At 36.7% G+C, this 19,049-nt stretch overlaps 1 protein-coding gene across 1 annotated transcript in view; it reads right to left on the bottom strand.

The window, feature by feature from the left end:
• The window catches only part of LOC125646912 (uncharacterized), a 324,296-nt gene that overhangs the window by 119,337 nt on the left and 185,910 nt on the right, over positions 1-19,049 (bottom strand). Inside the window, exons 227-264 of the mRNA XM_056139838.1 lie at positions 18,380-18,493; positions 17,873-17,986; positions 17,658-17,771; positions 17,097-17,210; positions 16,755-16,868; positions 15,905-16,018; positions 15,395-15,508; positions 15,180-15,293; positions 14,619-14,732; positions 14,277-14,390; positions 13,427-13,540; positions 12,920-13,033; positions 12,705-12,818; positions 12,144-12,257; positions 11,802-11,915; positions 10,952-11,065; positions 10,445-10,558; positions 10,230-10,343; positions 9,669-9,782; positions 9,327-9,440; positions 8,481-8,594; positions 7,974-8,087; positions 7,759-7,872; positions 7,198-7,311; positions 6,856-6,969; positions 6,006-6,119; positions 5,499-5,612; positions 5,284-5,397; positions 4,723-4,836; positions 4,381-4,494; positions 3,531-3,644; positions 3,024-3,137; positions 2,809-2,922; positions 2,248-2,361; positions 1,906-2,019; positions 1,056-1,169; positions 549-662; positions 334-447 (exon numbers count right to left, since the gene is read on the bottom strand). Coding sequence (XP_055995813.1) covers positions 334-447; positions 549-662; positions 1,056-1,169; positions 1,906-2,019; positions 2,248-2,361; positions 2,809-2,922; positions 3,024-3,137; positions 3,531-3,644; positions 4,381-4,494; positions 4,723-4,836; positions 5,284-5,397; positions 5,499-5,612; positions 6,006-6,119; positions 6,856-6,969; positions 7,198-7,311; positions 7,759-7,872; positions 7,974-8,087; positions 8,481-8,594; positions 9,327-9,440; positions 9,669-9,782; positions 10,230-10,343; positions 10,445-10,558; positions 10,952-11,065; positions 11,802-11,915; positions 12,144-12,257; positions 12,705-12,818; positions 12,920-13,033; positions 13,427-13,540; positions 14,277-14,390; positions 14,619-14,732; positions 15,180-15,293; positions 15,395-15,508; positions 15,905-16,018; positions 16,755-16,868; positions 17,097-17,210; positions 17,658-17,771; positions 17,873-17,986; positions 18,380-18,493 — 4,332 coding nt within the window. The remainder of the gene's footprint in view (positions 1-333; positions 448-548; positions 663-1,055; positions 1,170-1,905; positions 2,020-2,247; positions 2,362-2,808; positions 2,923-3,023; positions 3,138-3,530; positions 3,645-4,380; positions 4,495-4,722; positions 4,837-5,283; positions 5,398-5,498; positions 5,613-6,005; positions 6,120-6,855; positions 6,970-7,197; positions 7,312-7,758; positions 7,873-7,973; positions 8,088-8,480; positions 8,595-9,326; positions 9,441-9,668; positions 9,783-10,229; positions 10,344-10,444; positions 10,559-10,951; positions 11,066-11,801; positions 11,916-12,143; positions 12,258-12,704; positions 12,819-12,919; positions 13,034-13,426; positions 13,541-14,276; positions 14,391-14,618; positions 14,733-15,179; positions 15,294-15,394; positions 15,509-15,904; positions 16,019-16,754; positions 16,869-17,096; positions 17,211-17,657; positions 17,772-17,872; positions 17,987-18,379; positions 18,494-19,049) is intronic.

The following is a 19,049-nucleotide window of genomic DNA, read 5'->3' as shown; positions in this document are numbered from 1 at the left end:
ACCTTGTATCAATCTAGAAATTTCTCAGCTTCCTGGGAAGCATACAGTGTAAGGTGCCCTTAAGGCGCTGGAGCAATAACATTCTAACATTATCTTTCACTGTCTATAGCCAGGTACCCCTTTTACACTTGGGTGGAGTGAGGAAATTCATGTAAAGTGCCTTTCCCAAGAACAAAACGTCGGCCCTGCCACGGCCAGGACTCAAACCCAAGACCTTTCGGTCGCGCGTCTGACAGCCTAACCACTAGGTCACCGACGCCACCAACGAACACTTCACTTAACCTTGCGTATTTGACATTGAAATTGAATGTAGATGGGTAAAATAGACTTTACTTGTTGAACAGTTTGTGTCTGCAAAACCAGGGACACAATCACACTGGTAGTTGTTTACAAGGTCCACACACGTTCCGTTGTTTTGACAAGGATCCCCAGCACATTCATCCATATCTGAATTTCAAAGAAAATTGTGGGATATAGCGTACAATAACATCACCTTAACACACAAGTTTTCGGCCAATCATTTTCAACTGCATTTTGATGAAACTTACTATTCTCGCAGTGAGTCCAATTAAATCCCGGAACACATTGACATTCGTAGGTATTAATTTGATCTATGCATGTTCCATTGTTCTGACAAGGTTCCGCCACACACCCATCTATATCTGAAATGAAATAGATTCTATATCAGCAAAGAAAGGATCTTTTTTCATGAAAAGATACACGAATTGAATGATGTGTTCATTATTTTCAATTTTTGTAGAAACCCAAGGCATTGAAATAACAAAAATCCTGCAATTTGTAACATCTTTTGAGGGAACACTCTATTTCGATCCGTTGTCAGTACATTTATACGATTTCATTAAAATGAAATAATGTTCTTTTCTTTTTAAATTGTTGTGTTCCTATTAATAATAGTTTGTACAGACTTCGAATCAAACGTGATTTACCAATGCCAAAAATTAAAACCAAGCAAGAATAATCACCAAGACACCCTTTGTCAATATTCAGTATCATATTTCAAAAAGTGTGTCCATTCTGATACCCAATCTCCTTACTTTCTGTGCAGTTGGTTCCATTAAATCCTGCCACGCATTGACATTTGTAGCCATTGACGAGATCCACGCATGTTCCATTGTTCTCGCATGGTTGGTCAATACAGTCATCGATATCTGCAACAATGCGCAGGGCATAGATATAGAATAATTCTTTCTGCATTTCCTCTGACCCAATACTTGGTGGATAATGTAACACCATTCATAAAATCAACCAATGAAATACACTCTGTAGGCATCAGAACAGCGTTTCAATTACTGACGTCAGTATATTTTAAGACTATTTTACGACGATTAAATGTCGTCAAGGTCTTTCTACTGTTTCATAGTGTAGCGAAACAGTGATGTTTCTTTTTAAATCTTGGCAAAAATGTCAAAAGTATCAAACAGAAAGGTAAACCAGGGCATAATTTGTCTGTCAATTTAATAAGATACACCACTTCAAGAATGTGTCGATTACTTTCAATTTTCGTTGAGAAATCCAAGATGTTTCCATTTCAAAAAGCGTGTAATTTGTACCAGATTTTGAGGGGAAAACTGTTTTTGTCCATTATCACTACATACATGTCCACGTATATACCATTTCCTTAAAATGAAATAATTTTACTTTCTCCTTGAATTTTTGTGATTCATTCCTTACAATAATAATTTGTACAAACTTAAAATCAAACGTGCTTTACGAATGCAATAAACTAAAAGAGATTAAAATTTAGTCCCAAAGAAACGCTTTGTGAATTTGCAAACATTTGATACGTACTCAATACGTTAAATACGTTACAGGTAGTCAATAGCCAGCATCATATTTGAAAACATGTGCCCTTTCTGATGCATACACTATATACAATCTCCTTACTTTGCGTGCAGTTGGTTCCATTCAATCCTGACGCACATTGACATTCGTAACCATTGATGAGATCCACGCATGTTCCATTGTTCTCACAAGGTTGGTCAACACATTCATCGATATCTACAACAATCGGCAAGGCATGAATAAAACAATAACTGTTTCTGCAATTTCTACCACTGAATAGTGCTCCTTCGTGCATAATGTAATACAATTCATATCATCAACCAATGCAACACACTTCGTAGTCATGATTAAAACTTTTTCATGACTAATTTCAACAACGAAGTATTGGATTATTTCATCAGGAGTAAAAGTTCCCGTTTGTGCATTGCGTTCTTGCACACTCACCGACAGTACAGTTTTTGCCGTTGAATCCCATAACACATGCACACTGGTAATCGTTGATGAGGTCTACACAGGTTCCATCATTCTGGCATGGTCCGTCAGAACACTCATCGATATCTACGAATATTACAAAATAGCATAATGATATCAGTAATAATAATGAGGATTGGTTTTATATAGCGCTTTTTCCAGCTGTTCAAAGCGCTTTACAATACATTATTACCCTGGCAGACCTTGTATCAATCTAGAAATTTCTCAGCTTCCTGGGAAGCATACAGTGTAAGGTGCCGTTAAGGCGCTGGAGCAATAACATTCTAACATTATCTTTCACTGTCTATAGCCAGGTACCCCTTTTACACTTGGGTGGAGTGAGGAAATTCATGTAAAGTGCCTTTCCCAAGAACAAAACGTCGGCCCTGCCACGGCCAGGACTCAAACCCAAGACCTTTCGGTCGCGCGTCTGACATCCTAACCACTAGGTCACCGACGCCACCAACGAACACTTCACTTAACCTTGCGTATTTGACATTGAAATTGAATGTAGATGGGTAAAATAGACTTTACTTGTTGAACAGTTTGTGTCTGCAAAACCAGGGACACAATCACACTGGTAGTTGTTTACAAGGTCCACACACGTTCCGTTGTTTTGACAAGGATCCCCAGCACATTCATCCATATCTGAATTTCAAAGAAAATTGTGGGATATAGCGTACAATAACATCACCTTAACACACAAGTTTTCGGCCAATTATTTTCAACTGCATTTTGATGAAACTTACTATTCTCGCAGTGAGTCCAATTAAATCCCGGAACACATTGACATTCGTAGGTATTAATTTGATCTATGCATGTTCCATTGTTCTGACAAGGTTCCGCCACACACCCATCTATATCTGAAATGAAATAGATTCTATATCAGCAAAGAAAGGATCTTTTTTCATGAAAAGATACACGAATTGAATGATGTGTTCATTATTTTCAATTTTTGTAGAAACCCAAGGCATTGAAATAACAAAAATCCTGCAATTTGTAACATCTTTTGAGGGAACACTCTATTTCGATCCGTTGTCAGTACATTTATACGATTTCATTAAAATGAAATAATGTTCTTTTCTTTTTAAATTGTTGTGTTCCTATTAATAATAGTTTGTACAGACTTCGAATCAAACGTGATTTACCAATGCCAAAAATTAAAACCAAGCAAGAATAATCACCAAGACACCCTTTGTCAATATTCAGTATCATATTTCAAAAAGTGTGTCCATTCTGATACCCAATCTCCTTACTTTCTGTGCAGTTGGTTCCATTAAATCCTGCCACGCATTGACATTTGTAGCCATTGACGAGATCCACGCATGTTCCATTGTTCTCGCATGGTTGGTCAATACAGTCATCGATATCTGCAACAATGCGCAGGGCATAGATATAGAATAATTCTTTCTGCATTTCCTCTGACCCAATACTTGGTGGATAATGTAACACCATTCATAAAATCAACCAATGAAATACACTCTGTAGGCATCAGAACAGCGTTTCAATTACTGACGTCAGTATATTTTAAGACTATTTTACGACGATTAAATGTCGTCAAGGTCTTTCTATTGTTTCATAGTGTAGCGAAACAGTGATGTTTCTTTTTAAATCTTGGCAAACATGTCAAAAGTATCAAACAAAAAAGTAAACCAGGGCATAATTTGTCTGTCAATTTAATAAGATACACCACTTCAAGAATGTGTCGATTGCTTTCAATTTTCGTTGAGAAATCCAAGATGTTTCCATTTCAAAAAGCGTGTAATTTGTACCAGATTTTGAGGGAAAAACTGTTTTTGTCCATTATCACTACATACATGTCCACGTATATACCATTTCCTTAAAATGAAATAATTTTACTTTCTCCTTGAATTTTTGTGATTCATTCCTTACAATAATAATTTGTACAAACTTAAAATCAAACGTGCTTTACGAATGCAATAAACTAAAAGAGATTAAAATTTAGTCCCAAAGAAACGCTTTGTGAATTTGCAAACATTTGATACGTACTCAATACGTTAAATACGTTACAGGTAGTCAATAGCCAGCATCATATTTGAAAACATGTGCCCTTTCTGATGCATACACTATATACAATCTCCTTACTTTGCGTGCAGTTGGTTCCATTCAATCCTGACGCACATTGACATTCGTAACCATTGATGAGATCCACGCATGTTCCATTGTTCTCACAAGGTTGGTCAACACATTCATCGATATCTACAACAATCGGCAAGGCATGAATAAAACAATAACTGTTTCTGCAATTTCTACCACTGAATAGTGCTCCTTCGTGCATAATGTAATACAATTCATATCGTCAACCAATGCAACACACTTCGTAGTCATGATTAAAACTTTTTCATGACTAATTTCAACAACGAAGTATTGGATTATTTCATCAGGAGTAAAAGTTCCCGTTTGTGCATTGCGTTCTTGCACACTCACCGACAGTACAGTTTTTGCCGTTGAATCCCATAACACATGCACACTGGTAATCGTTGATGAGGTCTACACAGGTTCCATCATTCTGGCATGGTCCGTCAGAACACTCATCGATATCTACGAATATTACAAAATAGCATAATGATATCAGTAATAATAATGAGGATTGGTTTTATATAGCGCTTTTTCCAGCTGTTCAAAGCGCTTTACAATACATTATTACCCTGGCAGACCTTATATCAATCTAGAAATTTCTCAGCTTCCTGGGAAGCATACAGTGTAAGGTGCCGTTAAGGCGCTGGAGCAATAACATTCTAACATTATCTTTCACTGTCTATAGCCAGGTACCCCTTTTACACTTGGGTGGAGTGAGGAAATTCATGTAAAGTGCCTTTCCCAAGAACAAAACGTCGGCCCTGCCACGGCCAGGACTCCAACCCAAGACCTTTCGGTCGCGCGTCTGACAGCCTAACCACTAGGTCACCGACGCCACCAACGAACACTTCACTTAACCTTGCGTATTTGACATTGAAATTGAATGTAGATGGGTAAAATAGACTTTACTTGTTGAACAGTTTGTGTCTGCAAAACCAGGGACACAATCACACTGGTAGTTGTTTACAAGGTCCACACACGTTCCGTTGTTTTGACAAGGATCCCCAGCACATTCATCCATATCTGAATTTCAAAGAAAATTGTGGGATATAGCGTACAATAACATCACTTTAACACACAAGTTTTCGGCCAATTATTTTCAACTGCATTTTGATGAAACTTACTATTCTCGCAGTGAGTCCAATTAAATCCCGGAACACATTGACATTCGTAGGTATTAATTTGATCTATGCATGTTCCATTGTTCTGACAAGGTTCCGCCACACACCCATCTATATCTGAAATGAAATAGATTCTATATCAGCAAAGAAAGGATCTTTTTTCATGAAAAGATACACGAATTGAATGATGTGTTCATTATTTTCAATTTTTGTAGAAACCCAAGGCATTGAAATAACAAAAATCCTGCAATTTGTAACATCTTTTGAGGGAACACTCTATTTCGATCCGTTGTCAGTACATTTATACGATTTCATTAAAATGAAATAATGTTCTTTTCTTTTTAAATTGTTGTGTTCCTATTATTAATAGTTTGTACAGACTTCGAATCAAACGTGATTTACCAATGCCAAAAATTAAAACCAAGCAAGAATAATCACCAAGACACCCTTTGTCAATATTCAGTATCATATTTCAAAAAGTGTGTCCATTCTGATACCCAATCTCCTTACTTTCTGTGCAGTTGGTTCCATTAAATCCTGCCACGCATTGACATTTGTAGCCATTGATGAGATCCACGCATGTTCCATTGTTCTCGCATGGTTGGTCAATACAGTCATCGATATCTGCAACAATGCGCAGGGCATAGATATAGAATAATTCTTTCTGCATTTCCTCTGACCCAATACTTGGTGGATAATGTAACACCATTCATAAAATCAACCAATGAAATACACTCTGTAGGCATCAGAACAGCGTTTCAATTACTGACGTCAGTATATTTTAAGACTATTTTACGACGATTAAATGTCGTCAAGGTCTTTCTACTGTTTCATAGTGTAGCGAAACAGTGATGTTTCTTTTTAAATTTTGGCAAAAATGTCAAAAGTATCAAACAAAAAAGTAAACCAGGGCATAATTTGTCTGTCAATTTAATAAGATACACCACTTCAAGAATGTGTCGATTACTTTCAATTTTCGTTGAGAAATCCAAGATGTTTCCATTTCAAAAAGCGTGTAATTTGTACCAGATTTTGAGGGGAAAACTGTTTTTGTCCATTATCACTACATACATGTCCACGTATATACCATTTCCTTAAAATGAAATAATTTTACTTTCTCCTTGAATTTTTGTGATTCATTCCTTACAATAATAATTTGTACAAACTTAAAATCAAACGTGCTTTACGAATGCAATAAACTAAAAGAGATTAAAATTTAGTCCCAAAGAAACGCTTTGTGAATTTGCAAACATTTGATACGTACTCAATACGTTAAATACGTTACAGGTAGTCAATAGCCAGCATCATATTTGAAAACATGTGCCCTTTCTGATGCATACACTATATACAATCTCCTTACTTTGCGTGCAGTTGGTTCCATTCAATCCTGACGCACATTGACATTCGTAACCATTGATGAGATCCACGCATGTTCCATTGTTCTCACAAGGTTGGTCAACACATTCATCGATATCTACAACAATCGGCAAGGCATGAATAAAACAATAACTGTTTCTGCAATTTCTACCACTGAATAGTGCTCCTTCGTGCATAATGTAATACAATTCATATCGTCAACCAATGCAACACACTTCGTAGTCATGATTAAAACTTTTTCATGACTAATTTCAACAACGAAGTATTGGATTATTTCATCAGGAGTAAAAGTTCCCGTTTGTGCATTGCGTTCTTGCACACTCACCGACAGTACAGTTTTTGCCGTTGAATCCCATAACACATGCACACTGGTAATCGTTGATGAGGTCTACACAGGTTCCATCATTCTGGCATGGTCCGTCAGAACACTCATCGATATCTACGAATATTACAAAATAGCATAATGATATCAGTAATAATAATGAGGATTGGTTTTATATAGCGCTTTTTCCAGCTGTTCAAAGCGCTTTACAATACATTATTACCCTGGCAGACCTTATATCAATCTAGAAATTTCTCAGCTTCCTGGGAAGCATACAGTGTAAGGTGCCGTTAAGGCGCTGGAGCAATAACATTCTAATATTATCTTTCACTGTCTATAGCCAGGTACCCCTTTTACACTTGGGTGGAGTGAGGAAATTCATGTAAAGTGCCTTTCCCAAGAACAAAACGTCGGCCCTGCCACGGCCAGGACTCCAACCCAAGACCTTTCGGTCGCGCGTCTGACAGCCTAACCACTAGGTCACCGACGCCACCAACGAACACTTCACTTAACCTTGCGTATTTGACATTGAAATTGAATGTAGATGGGTAAAATAGACTTTACTTGTTGAACAGTTTGTGTCTGCAAAACCAGGGACACAATCACACTGGTAGTTGTTTACAAGGTCCACACACGTTCCGTTGTTTTGACAAGGATCCCCAGCACATTCATCCATATCTGAATTTCAAAGAAAATTGTGGCATATAGCGTACAATAACATCACCTTAACACACAAGTTTTCGGCCAATTATTTTCAACTGCATTTTGATGAAACTTACTATTCTCGCAGTGAGTCCAATTAAATCCCGGAACACATTGACATTCGTAGGTATTAATTTGATCTATGCATGTTCCATTGTTCTGACAAGGTTCCGCCACACACCCATCTATATCTGAAATGAAATAGATTCTATATCAGCAAAGAAAGGATCTTTTTTCATGAAAAGATACACGAATTGAATGATGTGTTCATTATTTTCAATTTTTGTAGAAACCCAAGGCATTGAAATAACAAAAATCCTGCAATTTGTAACATCTTTTGAGGGAACACTCTATTTCGATCCGTTGTCAGTACATTTATACGATTTCATTAAAATGAAATAATGTTCTTTTCTTTTTAAATTGTTGTGTTCCTATTAATAATAGTTTGTACAGACTTCAAATCAAACGTGATTTACCAATGCCAAAAATTAAAACCAAGCAAGAATAATCACCAAGACACCCTTTGTCAATATTCAGTATCATATTTCAAAAAGCGTGTCCATTCTGATACCCAATCTCCTTACTTTCTGTGCAGTTGGTTCCATTAAATCCTGCCACGCATTGACATTTGTAGCCATTGACGAGATCCACGCATGTTCCATTGTTCTCGCATGGTTGGTCAATACAGTCATCGATATCTGCAACAATGCGCAGGGCATAGATATAGAATAATTCTTTCTGCATTTCCTCTGACCCAATACTTGGTGGATAATGTAACACCATTCATAAAATCAACCAATGAAATACACTCTGTAGGCATCAGAACAGCGTTTCAATTACTGACGTCAGTATATTTTAAGACTATTTTACGACGATTAAATGTCGTCAAGGTCTTTCTACTGTTTCATAGTGTAGCGAAACAGTGATGTTTCTTTTTAAATCTTGGCAAAAATGTCAAAAGTATCAAACAGAAAGGTAAACCAGGGCATAATTTGTCAATTTAATAAGATACACCACTTCAAGAATGTGTCGATTACTTTCAATTTTCGTTGAGAAATCCAAGATGTTTCCATTTCAAAAAGCGTGTAATTTGTACCAGATTTTGAGGGGAAAACTGTTTTTGTCCATTATCACTACATACATGTCCACGTATATACTATTTCCTTAAAATGAAATAATTTTACTTTCTCCTTGAATTTTTGTGATTCATTCCTTACAATAATAATTTGTACAAACTTAAAATCAAACGTGCTTTACGAATGCAATAAACTAAAAGAGATTAAAATTTAGTCCCAAAGAAACGCTTTGTGAATTTGCAAACATTTGATACGTACTCAATACGTTAAATACGTTACAGGTAGTCAATAGCCAGCATCATATTTGAAAACATGTGCCCTTTCTGATGCATACACTATATACAATCTCCTTACTTTGCGTGCAGTTGGTTCCATTCAATCCTGACGCACATTGACATTCGTAACCATTGATGAGATCCACGCATGTTCCATTGTTCTCACAAGGTTGGTCAACACATTCATCGATATCTACAACAATCGGCAAGGCATGAATAAAACAATAACTGTTTCTGCAATTTCTACCACTGAATAGTGCTCCTTCGTGCATAATGTAATACAATTCATATCATCAACCAATGCAACACACTTCGTAGTCATGATTAAAACTTTTTCATGACTAATTTCAACAACGAAGTATTGGATTATTTCATCAGGAGTAAAAGTTCCCGTTTGTGCATTGCGTTCTTGCACACTCACCGACAGTACAGTTTTTGCCGTTGAATCCCATAACACATGCACACTGGTAATCGTTGATGAGGTCTACACAGGTTCCATCATTCTGGCATGGTCCGTCAGAACACTCATCGATATCTACGAATATTACAAAATAGCATAATGATATCAGTAATAATAATGAGGATTGGTTTTATATAGCGCTTTTTCCAGCTGTTCAAAGCGCTTTACAATACATTATTACCCTGGCAGACCTTATATCAATCTAGAAATTTCTCAGCTTCCTGGGAAGCATACAGTGTAAGGTGCCGTTAAGGCGCTGGAGCAATAACATTCTAATATTATCTTTCACTGTCTATAGCCAGGTACCCCTTTTACACTTGGGTGGAGTGAGGAAATTCATGTAAAGTGCCTTTCCCAAGAACAAAACGTCGGCCCTGCCACGGCCAGGACTCCAACCCAAGACCTTTCGGTCGCGCGTCTGACAGCCTAACCACTAGGTCACCGACGCCACCAACGAACACTTCACTTAACCTTGCGTATTTGACATTGAAATTGAATGTAGATGGGTAAAATAGACTTTACTTGTTGAACAGTTTGTGTCTGCAAAACCAGGGACACAATCACACTGGTAGTTGTTTACAAGGTCCACACACGTTCCGTTGTTTTGACAAGGATCCCCAGCACATTCATCCATATCTGAATTTCAAAGAAAATTGTGGCATATAGCGTACAATAACATCACCTTAACACACAAGTTTTCGGCCAATTATTTTCAACTGCATTTTGATGAAACTTACTATTCTCGCAGTGAGTCCAATTAAATCCCGGAACACATTGACATTCGTAGGTATTAATTTGATCTATGCATGTTCCATTGTTCTGACAAGGTTCCGCCACACACCCATCTATATCTGAAATGAAATAGATTCTATATCAGCAAAGAAAGGATCTTTTTTCATGAAAAGATACACGAATTGAATGATGTGTTCATTATTTTCAATTTTTGTAGAAACCCAAGGCATTGAAATAACAAAAATCCTGCAATTTGTAACATCTTTTGAGGGAACACTCTATTTCGATCCGTTGTCAGTACATTTATACGATTTCATTAAAATGAAATAATGTTCTTTTCTTTTTAAATTGTTGTGTTCCTATTAATAATAGTTTGTACAGACTTCAAATCAAACGTGATTTACCAATGCCAAAAATTAAAACCAAGCAAGAATAATCACCAAGACACCCTTTGTCAATATTCAGTATCATATTTCAAAAAGCGTGTCCATTCTGATACCCAATCTCCTTACTTTCTGTGCAGTTGGTTCCATTAAATCCTGCCACGCATTGACATTTGTAGCCATTGACGAGATCCACGCATGTTCCATTGTTCTCGCATGGTTGGTCAATACAGTCATCGATATCTGCAACAATGCGCAGGGCATAGATATAGAATAATTCTTTCTGCATTTCCTCTGACCCAATACTTGGTGGATAATGTAACACCATTCATAAAATCAACCAATGAAATACACTCTGTAGGCATCAGAACAGCGTTTCAATTACTGACGTCAGTATATTTTAAGACTATTTTACGACGATTAAATGTCGTCAAGGTCTTTCTACTGTTTCATAGTGTAGCGAAACAGTGATGTTTCTTTTTAAATCTTGGCAAAAATGTCAAAAGTATCAAACAAAAAAGTAAACCAGGGCATAATTTGTCTGTCAATTTAATAAGATACACCACTTCAAGAATGTGTCGATTACTTTCAATTTTCGTTGAGAAATCCAAGATGTTTCCATTTCAAAAAGCGTGTAATTTGTACCAGATTTTGAGGGGAAAACTGTTTTTGTCCATTATCACTACATACATGTCCACGTATATACCATTTCCTTAAAATGAAATAATTTTACTTTCTCCTTGAATTTTTGTGATTCATTCCTTACAATAATAATTTGTACAAACTTAAAATCAAACGTGCTTTACGAATGCAATAAACTAAAAGAGATTAAAATTTAGTCCCAAAGAAACGCTTTGTGAATTTGCAAACATTTGATACGTACTCAATACGTTAAATACGTTACAGGTAGTCAATAGCCAGCATCATATTTGAAAACATGTGCCCTTTCTGATGCATACACTATATACAATCTCCTTACTTTGCGTGCAGTTGGTTCCATTCAATCCTGACGCACATTGACATTCGTAACCATTGATGAGATCCACGCATGTTCCATTGTTCTCACAAGGTTGGTCAACACATTCATCGATATCTACAACAATCGGCAAGGCATGAATAAAACAATAACTGTTTCTGCAATTTCTACCACTGAATAGTGCTCCTTCGTGCATAATGTAATACAATTCATATCATCAACCAATGCAACACACTTCGTAGTCATGATTAAAACTTTTTCATGACTAATTTCAACAACGAAGTATTGGATTATTTCATCAGGAGTAAAAGTTCCCGTTTGTGCATTGCGTTCTTGCACACTCACCGACAGTACAGTTTTTGCCGTTGAATCCCATAACACATGCACACTGGTAATCGTTGATGAGGTCTACACAGGTTCCATCATTCTGGCATGGTCCGTCAGAACACTCATCGATATCTACGAATATTACAAAATAGCATAATGATATCAGTAATAATAATGAGGATTGGTTTTATATAGCGCTTTTTCCAGCTGTTCAAAGCGCTTTACAATACATTATTACCCTGGCAGACCTTATATCAATCTAGAAATTTCTCAGCTTCCTGGGAAGCATACAGTGTAAGGTGCCGTTAAGGCGCTGGAGCAATAACATTCTAACATTATCTTTCACTGTCTATAGCCAGGTACCCCTTTTACACTTGGGTGGAGTGAGGAAATTCATGTAAAGTGCCTTTCCCAAGAACAAAACGTCGGCCCTGCCACGGCCAGGACTCCAACCCAAGACCTTTCGGTCGCGCGTCTGACAGCCTAACCACTAGGTCACCGACGCCACCAACGAACACTTCACTTAACCTTGCGTATTTGACATTGAAATTGAATGTAGATGGGTAAAATAGACTTTACTTGTTGAACAGTTTGTGTCTGCAAAACCAGGGACACAATCACACTGGTAGTTGTTTACAAGGTCCACACACGTTCCGTTGTTTTGACAAGGATCCCCAGCACATTCATCCATATCTGAATTTCAAAGAAAATTGTGGCATATAGCGTACAATAACATCACCTTAACACACAAGTTTTCGGCCAATTATTTTCAACTGCATTTTGATGAAACTTACTATTCTCGCAGTGAGTCCAATTAAATCCCGGAACACATTGACATTCGTAGGTATTAATTTGATCTATGCATGTTCCATTGTTCTGACAAGGTTCCGCCACACACCCATCTATATCTGAAATGAAATAGATTCTATATCAGCAAAGAAAGGATCTTTTTTCATGAAAAGATACACGAATTGAATGATGTGTTCATTATTTTCAATTTTTGTAGAAACCCAAGGCATTGAAATAACAAAAATCCTGCAATTTGTAACATCTTTTGAGGGAACACTCTATTTCGATCCGTTGTCAGTACATTTATACGATTTCATTAAAATGAAATAATGTTCTTTTCTTTTTAAATTGTTGTGTTCCTATTAATAATAGTTTGTACAGACTTCAAATCAAACGTGATTTACCAATGCCAAAAATTAAAACCAAGCAAGAATAATCACCAAGACACCCTTTGTCAATATTCAGTATCATATTTCAAAAAGCGTGTCCATTCTGATACCCAATCTCCTTACTTTCTGTGCAGTTGGTTCCATTAAATCCTGCCACGCATTGACATTTGTAGCCATTGACGAGATCCACGCATGTTCCATTGTTCTCGCATGGTTGGTCAATACAGTCATCGATATCTGCAACAATGCGCAGGGCATAGATATAGAATAATTCTTTCTGCATTTCCTCTGACCCAATACTTGGTGGATAATGTAACACCATTCATAAAATCAACCAATGAAATACACTCTGTAGGCATCAGAACAGCGTTTCAATTACTGACGTCAGTATATTTTAAGACTATTTTACGACGATTAAATGTCGTCAAGGTCTTTCTACTGTTTCATAGTGTAGCGAAACAGTGATGTTTCTTTTTAAATCTTGGCAAAAATGTCAAAAGTATCAAACAAAAAAGTAAACCAGGGCATAATTTGTCTGTCAATTTAATAAGATACACCACTTCAAGAATGTGTCGATTACTTTCAATTTTCGTTGAGAAATCCAAGATGTTTCCATTTCAAAAAGCGTGTAATTTGTACCAGATTTTGAGGGGAAAACTGTTTTTGTCCATTATCACTACATACATGTCCACGTATATACCATTTCCTTAAAATGAAATAATTTTACTTTCTCCTTGAATTTTTGTGATTCATTCCTTACAATAATAATTTGTACAAACTTAAAATCAAACGTGCTTTACGAATGCAATAAACTAAAAGAGATTAAAATTTAGTCCCAAAGAAACGCTTTGTGAATTTGCAAACATTTGATACGTACTCAATACGTTAAATACGTTACAGGTAGTCAATAGCCAGCATCATATTTGAAAACATGTGCCCTTTCTGATGCATACACTATATACAATCTCCTTACTTTGCGTGCAGTTGGTTCCATTCAATCCTGACGCACATTGACATTCGTAACCATTGATGAGATCCACGCATGTTCCATTGTTCTCACAAGGTTGGTCAACACATTCATCGATATCTACAACAATCGGCAAGGCATGAATAAAACAATAACTGTTTCTGCAATTTCTACCACTGAATAGTGCTCCTTCGTGCATAATGTAATACAATTCATATCATCAACCAATGCAACACACTTCGTAGTCATGATTAAAACTTTTTCATGACTAATTTCAACAACGAAGTATTGGATTATTTCATCAGGAGTAAAAGTTCCCGTTTGTGCATTGCGTTCTTGCACACTCACCGACAGTACAGTTTTTGCCGTTGAATCCCATAACACATGCACACTGGTAATCGTTGATGAGGTCTACACAGGTTCCATCATTCTGGCATGGTCCGTCAGAACACTCATCGATATCTACGAATATTACAAAATAGCATAATGATATCAGTAATAATAATGAGGATTGGTTTTATATAGCGCTTTTTCCAGCTGTTCAAAGCGCTTTACAATACATTATTACCCTGGCAGACCTTGTATCAATCTAGAAATTTCTCAGCTTCCTGGGAAGCATACAGTGTAAGGTGCCGTTAAGGCGCTGGAGCAATAACATTCCAACATTATCTTTCACTGTCTATAGCCAGGTACCCCTTTTACACTTGGGTGGAGTGAGGAAATTCATGTAAAGTGCCTTTCCCAAGAACAAAACGTCGGCCCTGCCACGGCCAGGACTCCAACCCAAGACCTTTCGGTCGCGCGTCTGACAGCCTAACCACTAGGTCACCGACGCCACCAACGAACACTTCACTTAACCTTGCGTATTTGACATTGAAATTGAATGTAGATGGGTAAAATAGACTTTACTTGTTGAACAGTTTGTGTCTGCAAAACCAGGGACACAATCACACTGGTAGTTGTTTACAAGGTCCACACACGTTCCGTTGTTTTGACAAGGATCCCCAGCACATTCATCCATATCTGAATTTCAAAGAAAATTGTGGGATATAGCGTACAATAACATCACCTTAACACACAAGTTTTCGGCCAATTATTTTCAACTGCATTTTGATGAAACTTACTATTCTCGCAGTGAGTCCAATTAAATCCCGGAACACATTGACATTCGTAGGTATTAATTTGATCTATGCATGTTCCATTGTTCTGACAAGGTTCCGCCACACACCCATCTATATCTGAAATGAAATAGATTCTATATCAGCAAAGAAAGGATCTTTTTTCATGAAAAGATACACGAATTGAATGATGTGTTCATTATTTTCAATTTTTGTAGAAACCCAAGGCATTGAAATAACAAAAATCCTGCAATTTGTAACATCTTTTGAGGGAACACTCTATTTCGATTCGTTGTCAGTACATTTACATGTATACGATTTCATTAAAATGAAATAATCTTTTCTTTTTAAATTGTTGTGTTCCTATTAATAATAGTTTGTACAGACTTCAAATCAAACGTGATTTACCAATGCCAAAAATTAAAACCAAGCAAGAATAATCACCAAGACACCCTTTGTCAATATTCAGTATCATATTTCAAAAAGTGTGTCCATTCTGATACCCAATCTCCTTACTTTCTGTGCAGTTGGTTCCATTAAATCCTGCCACGCATTGACATTTGTAGTCATTGACGAGATCCACGCATGTTCCATTGTTCTCGCATGGTTGGTCAATACAGTCATCGATATCTGCAACAATGCGCAGGGCATAGATATAGAATAATTCTTTCTGCATTTCCTCTGACCCAATACTTGGTGGATAATGTAACACCATTCATAAAATCCACCAATGAAATACACTCTGTAGGCATCAGAACAGCGTTTCAATTACTGACGTCAGTATATTTTAAGACTATTTTACGACGATTAAATGTCGTCAAGGTCTTTCTACTGTTTCATAGTGTAGCGAAACAGTGATGTTTCTTTTTAAATCTTGGCAAAAATGTCAAAAGTATCAAACAGAAAGGTAAACCAGGGCATAATTTGTCTGTCAATTTAATAAGATACACCACTTCAAGAATGTGTCGATTACTTTCAATTTTCGTTGAGAAATCCAAGATGTTTCCATTTCAAAAAGCGTGTAATTTGTACCAGATTTTGAGGGGAAAACTGTTTTTGTCCATTATCACTACATACATGTCCACGTATATACCATTTCCTTAAAATGAAATAATTTTACTTTCTCCTTGAATTTTTGTGATTCATTCCTTACAATAATAAGTTGTACAAACTTAAAATCAAACGTGCTTTACGAATGCAATAAACTAAAAGAGATTAAAATTTAGTCCCAAAGAAACGCTTTGTGAATTTGCAAACATTTGATACGTACTCAATACGTTAAATACGTTACAGGTAGTCAATAGCCAGCATCATATTTGAAAACATGTGCCCTTTCTGATGCATACACTATATACAATCTCCTTACTTTGCGTGCAGTTGGTTCCATTCAATCCTGACGCACATTGACATTCGTAACCATTGATGAGATCCACGCATGTTCCATTGTTCTCACAAGGTTGGTCAACACATTCATCGATATCTACAACAATCGGCAAGGCATGAATAAAACAATAACTGTTTCTGCAATTTCTACCACTGAATAGTGCTCCTTCGTGCATAATGTAATACAATTCATATCATCAACCAATGCAACACACTTCGTAGTCATGATTAAAACTTTTTCATGACTAATTTCAACAACGAAGTATTGGATTATTTCATCAGGAGTAAAAGTTCCCGTTTGTGCATTGCGTTCTTGCACACTCACCGACAGTACAGTTTTTGCCGTTGAATCCCATAACACATGCACACTGGTAATCGTTGATGAGGTCTACACAGGTTCCATCATTCTGGCATGGTCCGTCAGAACACTCATCGATATCTACGAATATTACAAAATAGCATAATGATATCAGTAATAATAATGAGGATTGGTTTTATATAGCGCTTTTTCCAGCTGTTCAAAGCGCTTTACAATACATTATTACCCTGGCAGACCTTGTATCAATCTAGAAATTTCTCAGCTTCCTGGGAAGCATACAGTGTAAGGTGCCGTTAAGGCGCTGGAGCAATAACATTCTAACATTATCTTTCACTGTCTATAGCCAGGTACCCCTTTTACACTTGGGTGGAGTGAGGAAATTCATGTAAAGTGCCTTTCCCAAGAACAAAACGTCGGCCCTGCCACGGCCAGGACTCCAACCCAAGACCTTTCGGTCGCGCGTCTGACAGCCTAACCACTAGGTCACCGACGCCACCAACGAACACTTCACTTAACCTTGCGTATTTGACATTGAAATTGAATGTAGATGGGTAAAATAGACTTTACTTGTTGAACAGTTTGTGTCTGCAAAACCAGGGACACAATCACACTGGTAGTTGTTTACAAGGTCCACACACGTTCCGTTGTTTTGACAAGGATCCCCAGCACATTCATCCATATCTGAATTTCAAAGAAAATTGTGGGATATAGCGTACAATAACATCACCTTAACACACAAGTTTTCGGCCAATTATTTTCAACTGCATTTTGATGAAACTTACTATTCTCGCAGTGAGTCCAATTAAATCCCGGAACACATTGACATTCGTAGGTATTAATTTGATCTATGCATGTTCCATTGTTCTGACAAGGTTCCGCCACACACCCATCTATATCTGAAATGAAATAGATTCTATATCAGCAAAGAAAGGATCTTTTTTCATGAAAAGATACACGAATTGAATGATGTGTTCATTATTTTCAATTTTTGTAGAAACCCAAGGCATTGAAATAACAAAAATCCTGCAATTTGTAACATCTTTTGAGGGAACACTCTATTTCGATCCGTTGTCAGTACATTTATACGATTTCATTAAAATGAAATAATGTTCTTTTCTTTTTAAATTGTTGTGTTCCTATTAATAATAGTTTGTACAGACTTCAAATCAAACGTGATTTACCAATGCCAAAAATTAAAACCAAGCAAGAATAATCACCAAGACACCCTTTGTCAATATTCAGTATCATATTTCAAAAAGTGTGTCCATTCTGATACCCAATCTCCTTACTTTCTGTGCAGTTGGTTCCATTAAATCCTGCCACGCATTGACATTTGTAGCCATTGACGAGATCCACGCATGTTCCATTGTTCTCGCATGGTTGGTCAATACAGTCATCGATATCTGCAACAATGCGCAGGGCATAGATATAGAATAATTCTTTCTGCATTTCCTCTGACCCAATACTTGGTGGATAATGTAACACCATTCATAAAATCAACCAATGAAATACACTCTGTAGGCATCAGAACAGCGTTTCAATTACTGACGTCAGTATATTTTAAGACTATTTTACGACGATTAAATGTCGTCAAGGTCTTTCTACTGTTTCATAGTGTAGCGAAACAGTGATGTTTCTTTTTAAATCTTGGCAAAAATGTCAAAAGTATCAAACAAAAAAGTAAACCAGGGCATAATTTGTCTGTCAATTTAATAAGATACACCACTTCAAGAATGTGTCGATTACTTTCAATTTTCGTTGAGAAATCCAAGATGTTTCCATTTCAAAAAGCGTGTAATTTGTACCAGATTTTGAGGGGAAAACTGTTTTTGTCCATTATCACTACATACATGTCCACGTATATACCATTTCCTTAAAATGAAATAATTTTACTTTCTCCTTGAATTTTTGTGATTCATTCCTTACAATAATAAGTTGTACAAACTTAAAATCAAACGT

Source organism: Ostrea edulis, chromosome 6 (genome assembly GCF_947568905.1).
Source record: "Ostrea edulis chromosome 6, xbOstEdul1.1, whole genome shotgun sequence".
Taxonomy (NCBI): domain Eukaryota; kingdom Metazoa; phylum Mollusca; class Bivalvia; order Ostreida; family Ostreidae; genus Ostrea; species Ostrea edulis.
This window is presented reverse-complemented; position numbering and strand designations above follow the sequence as displayed.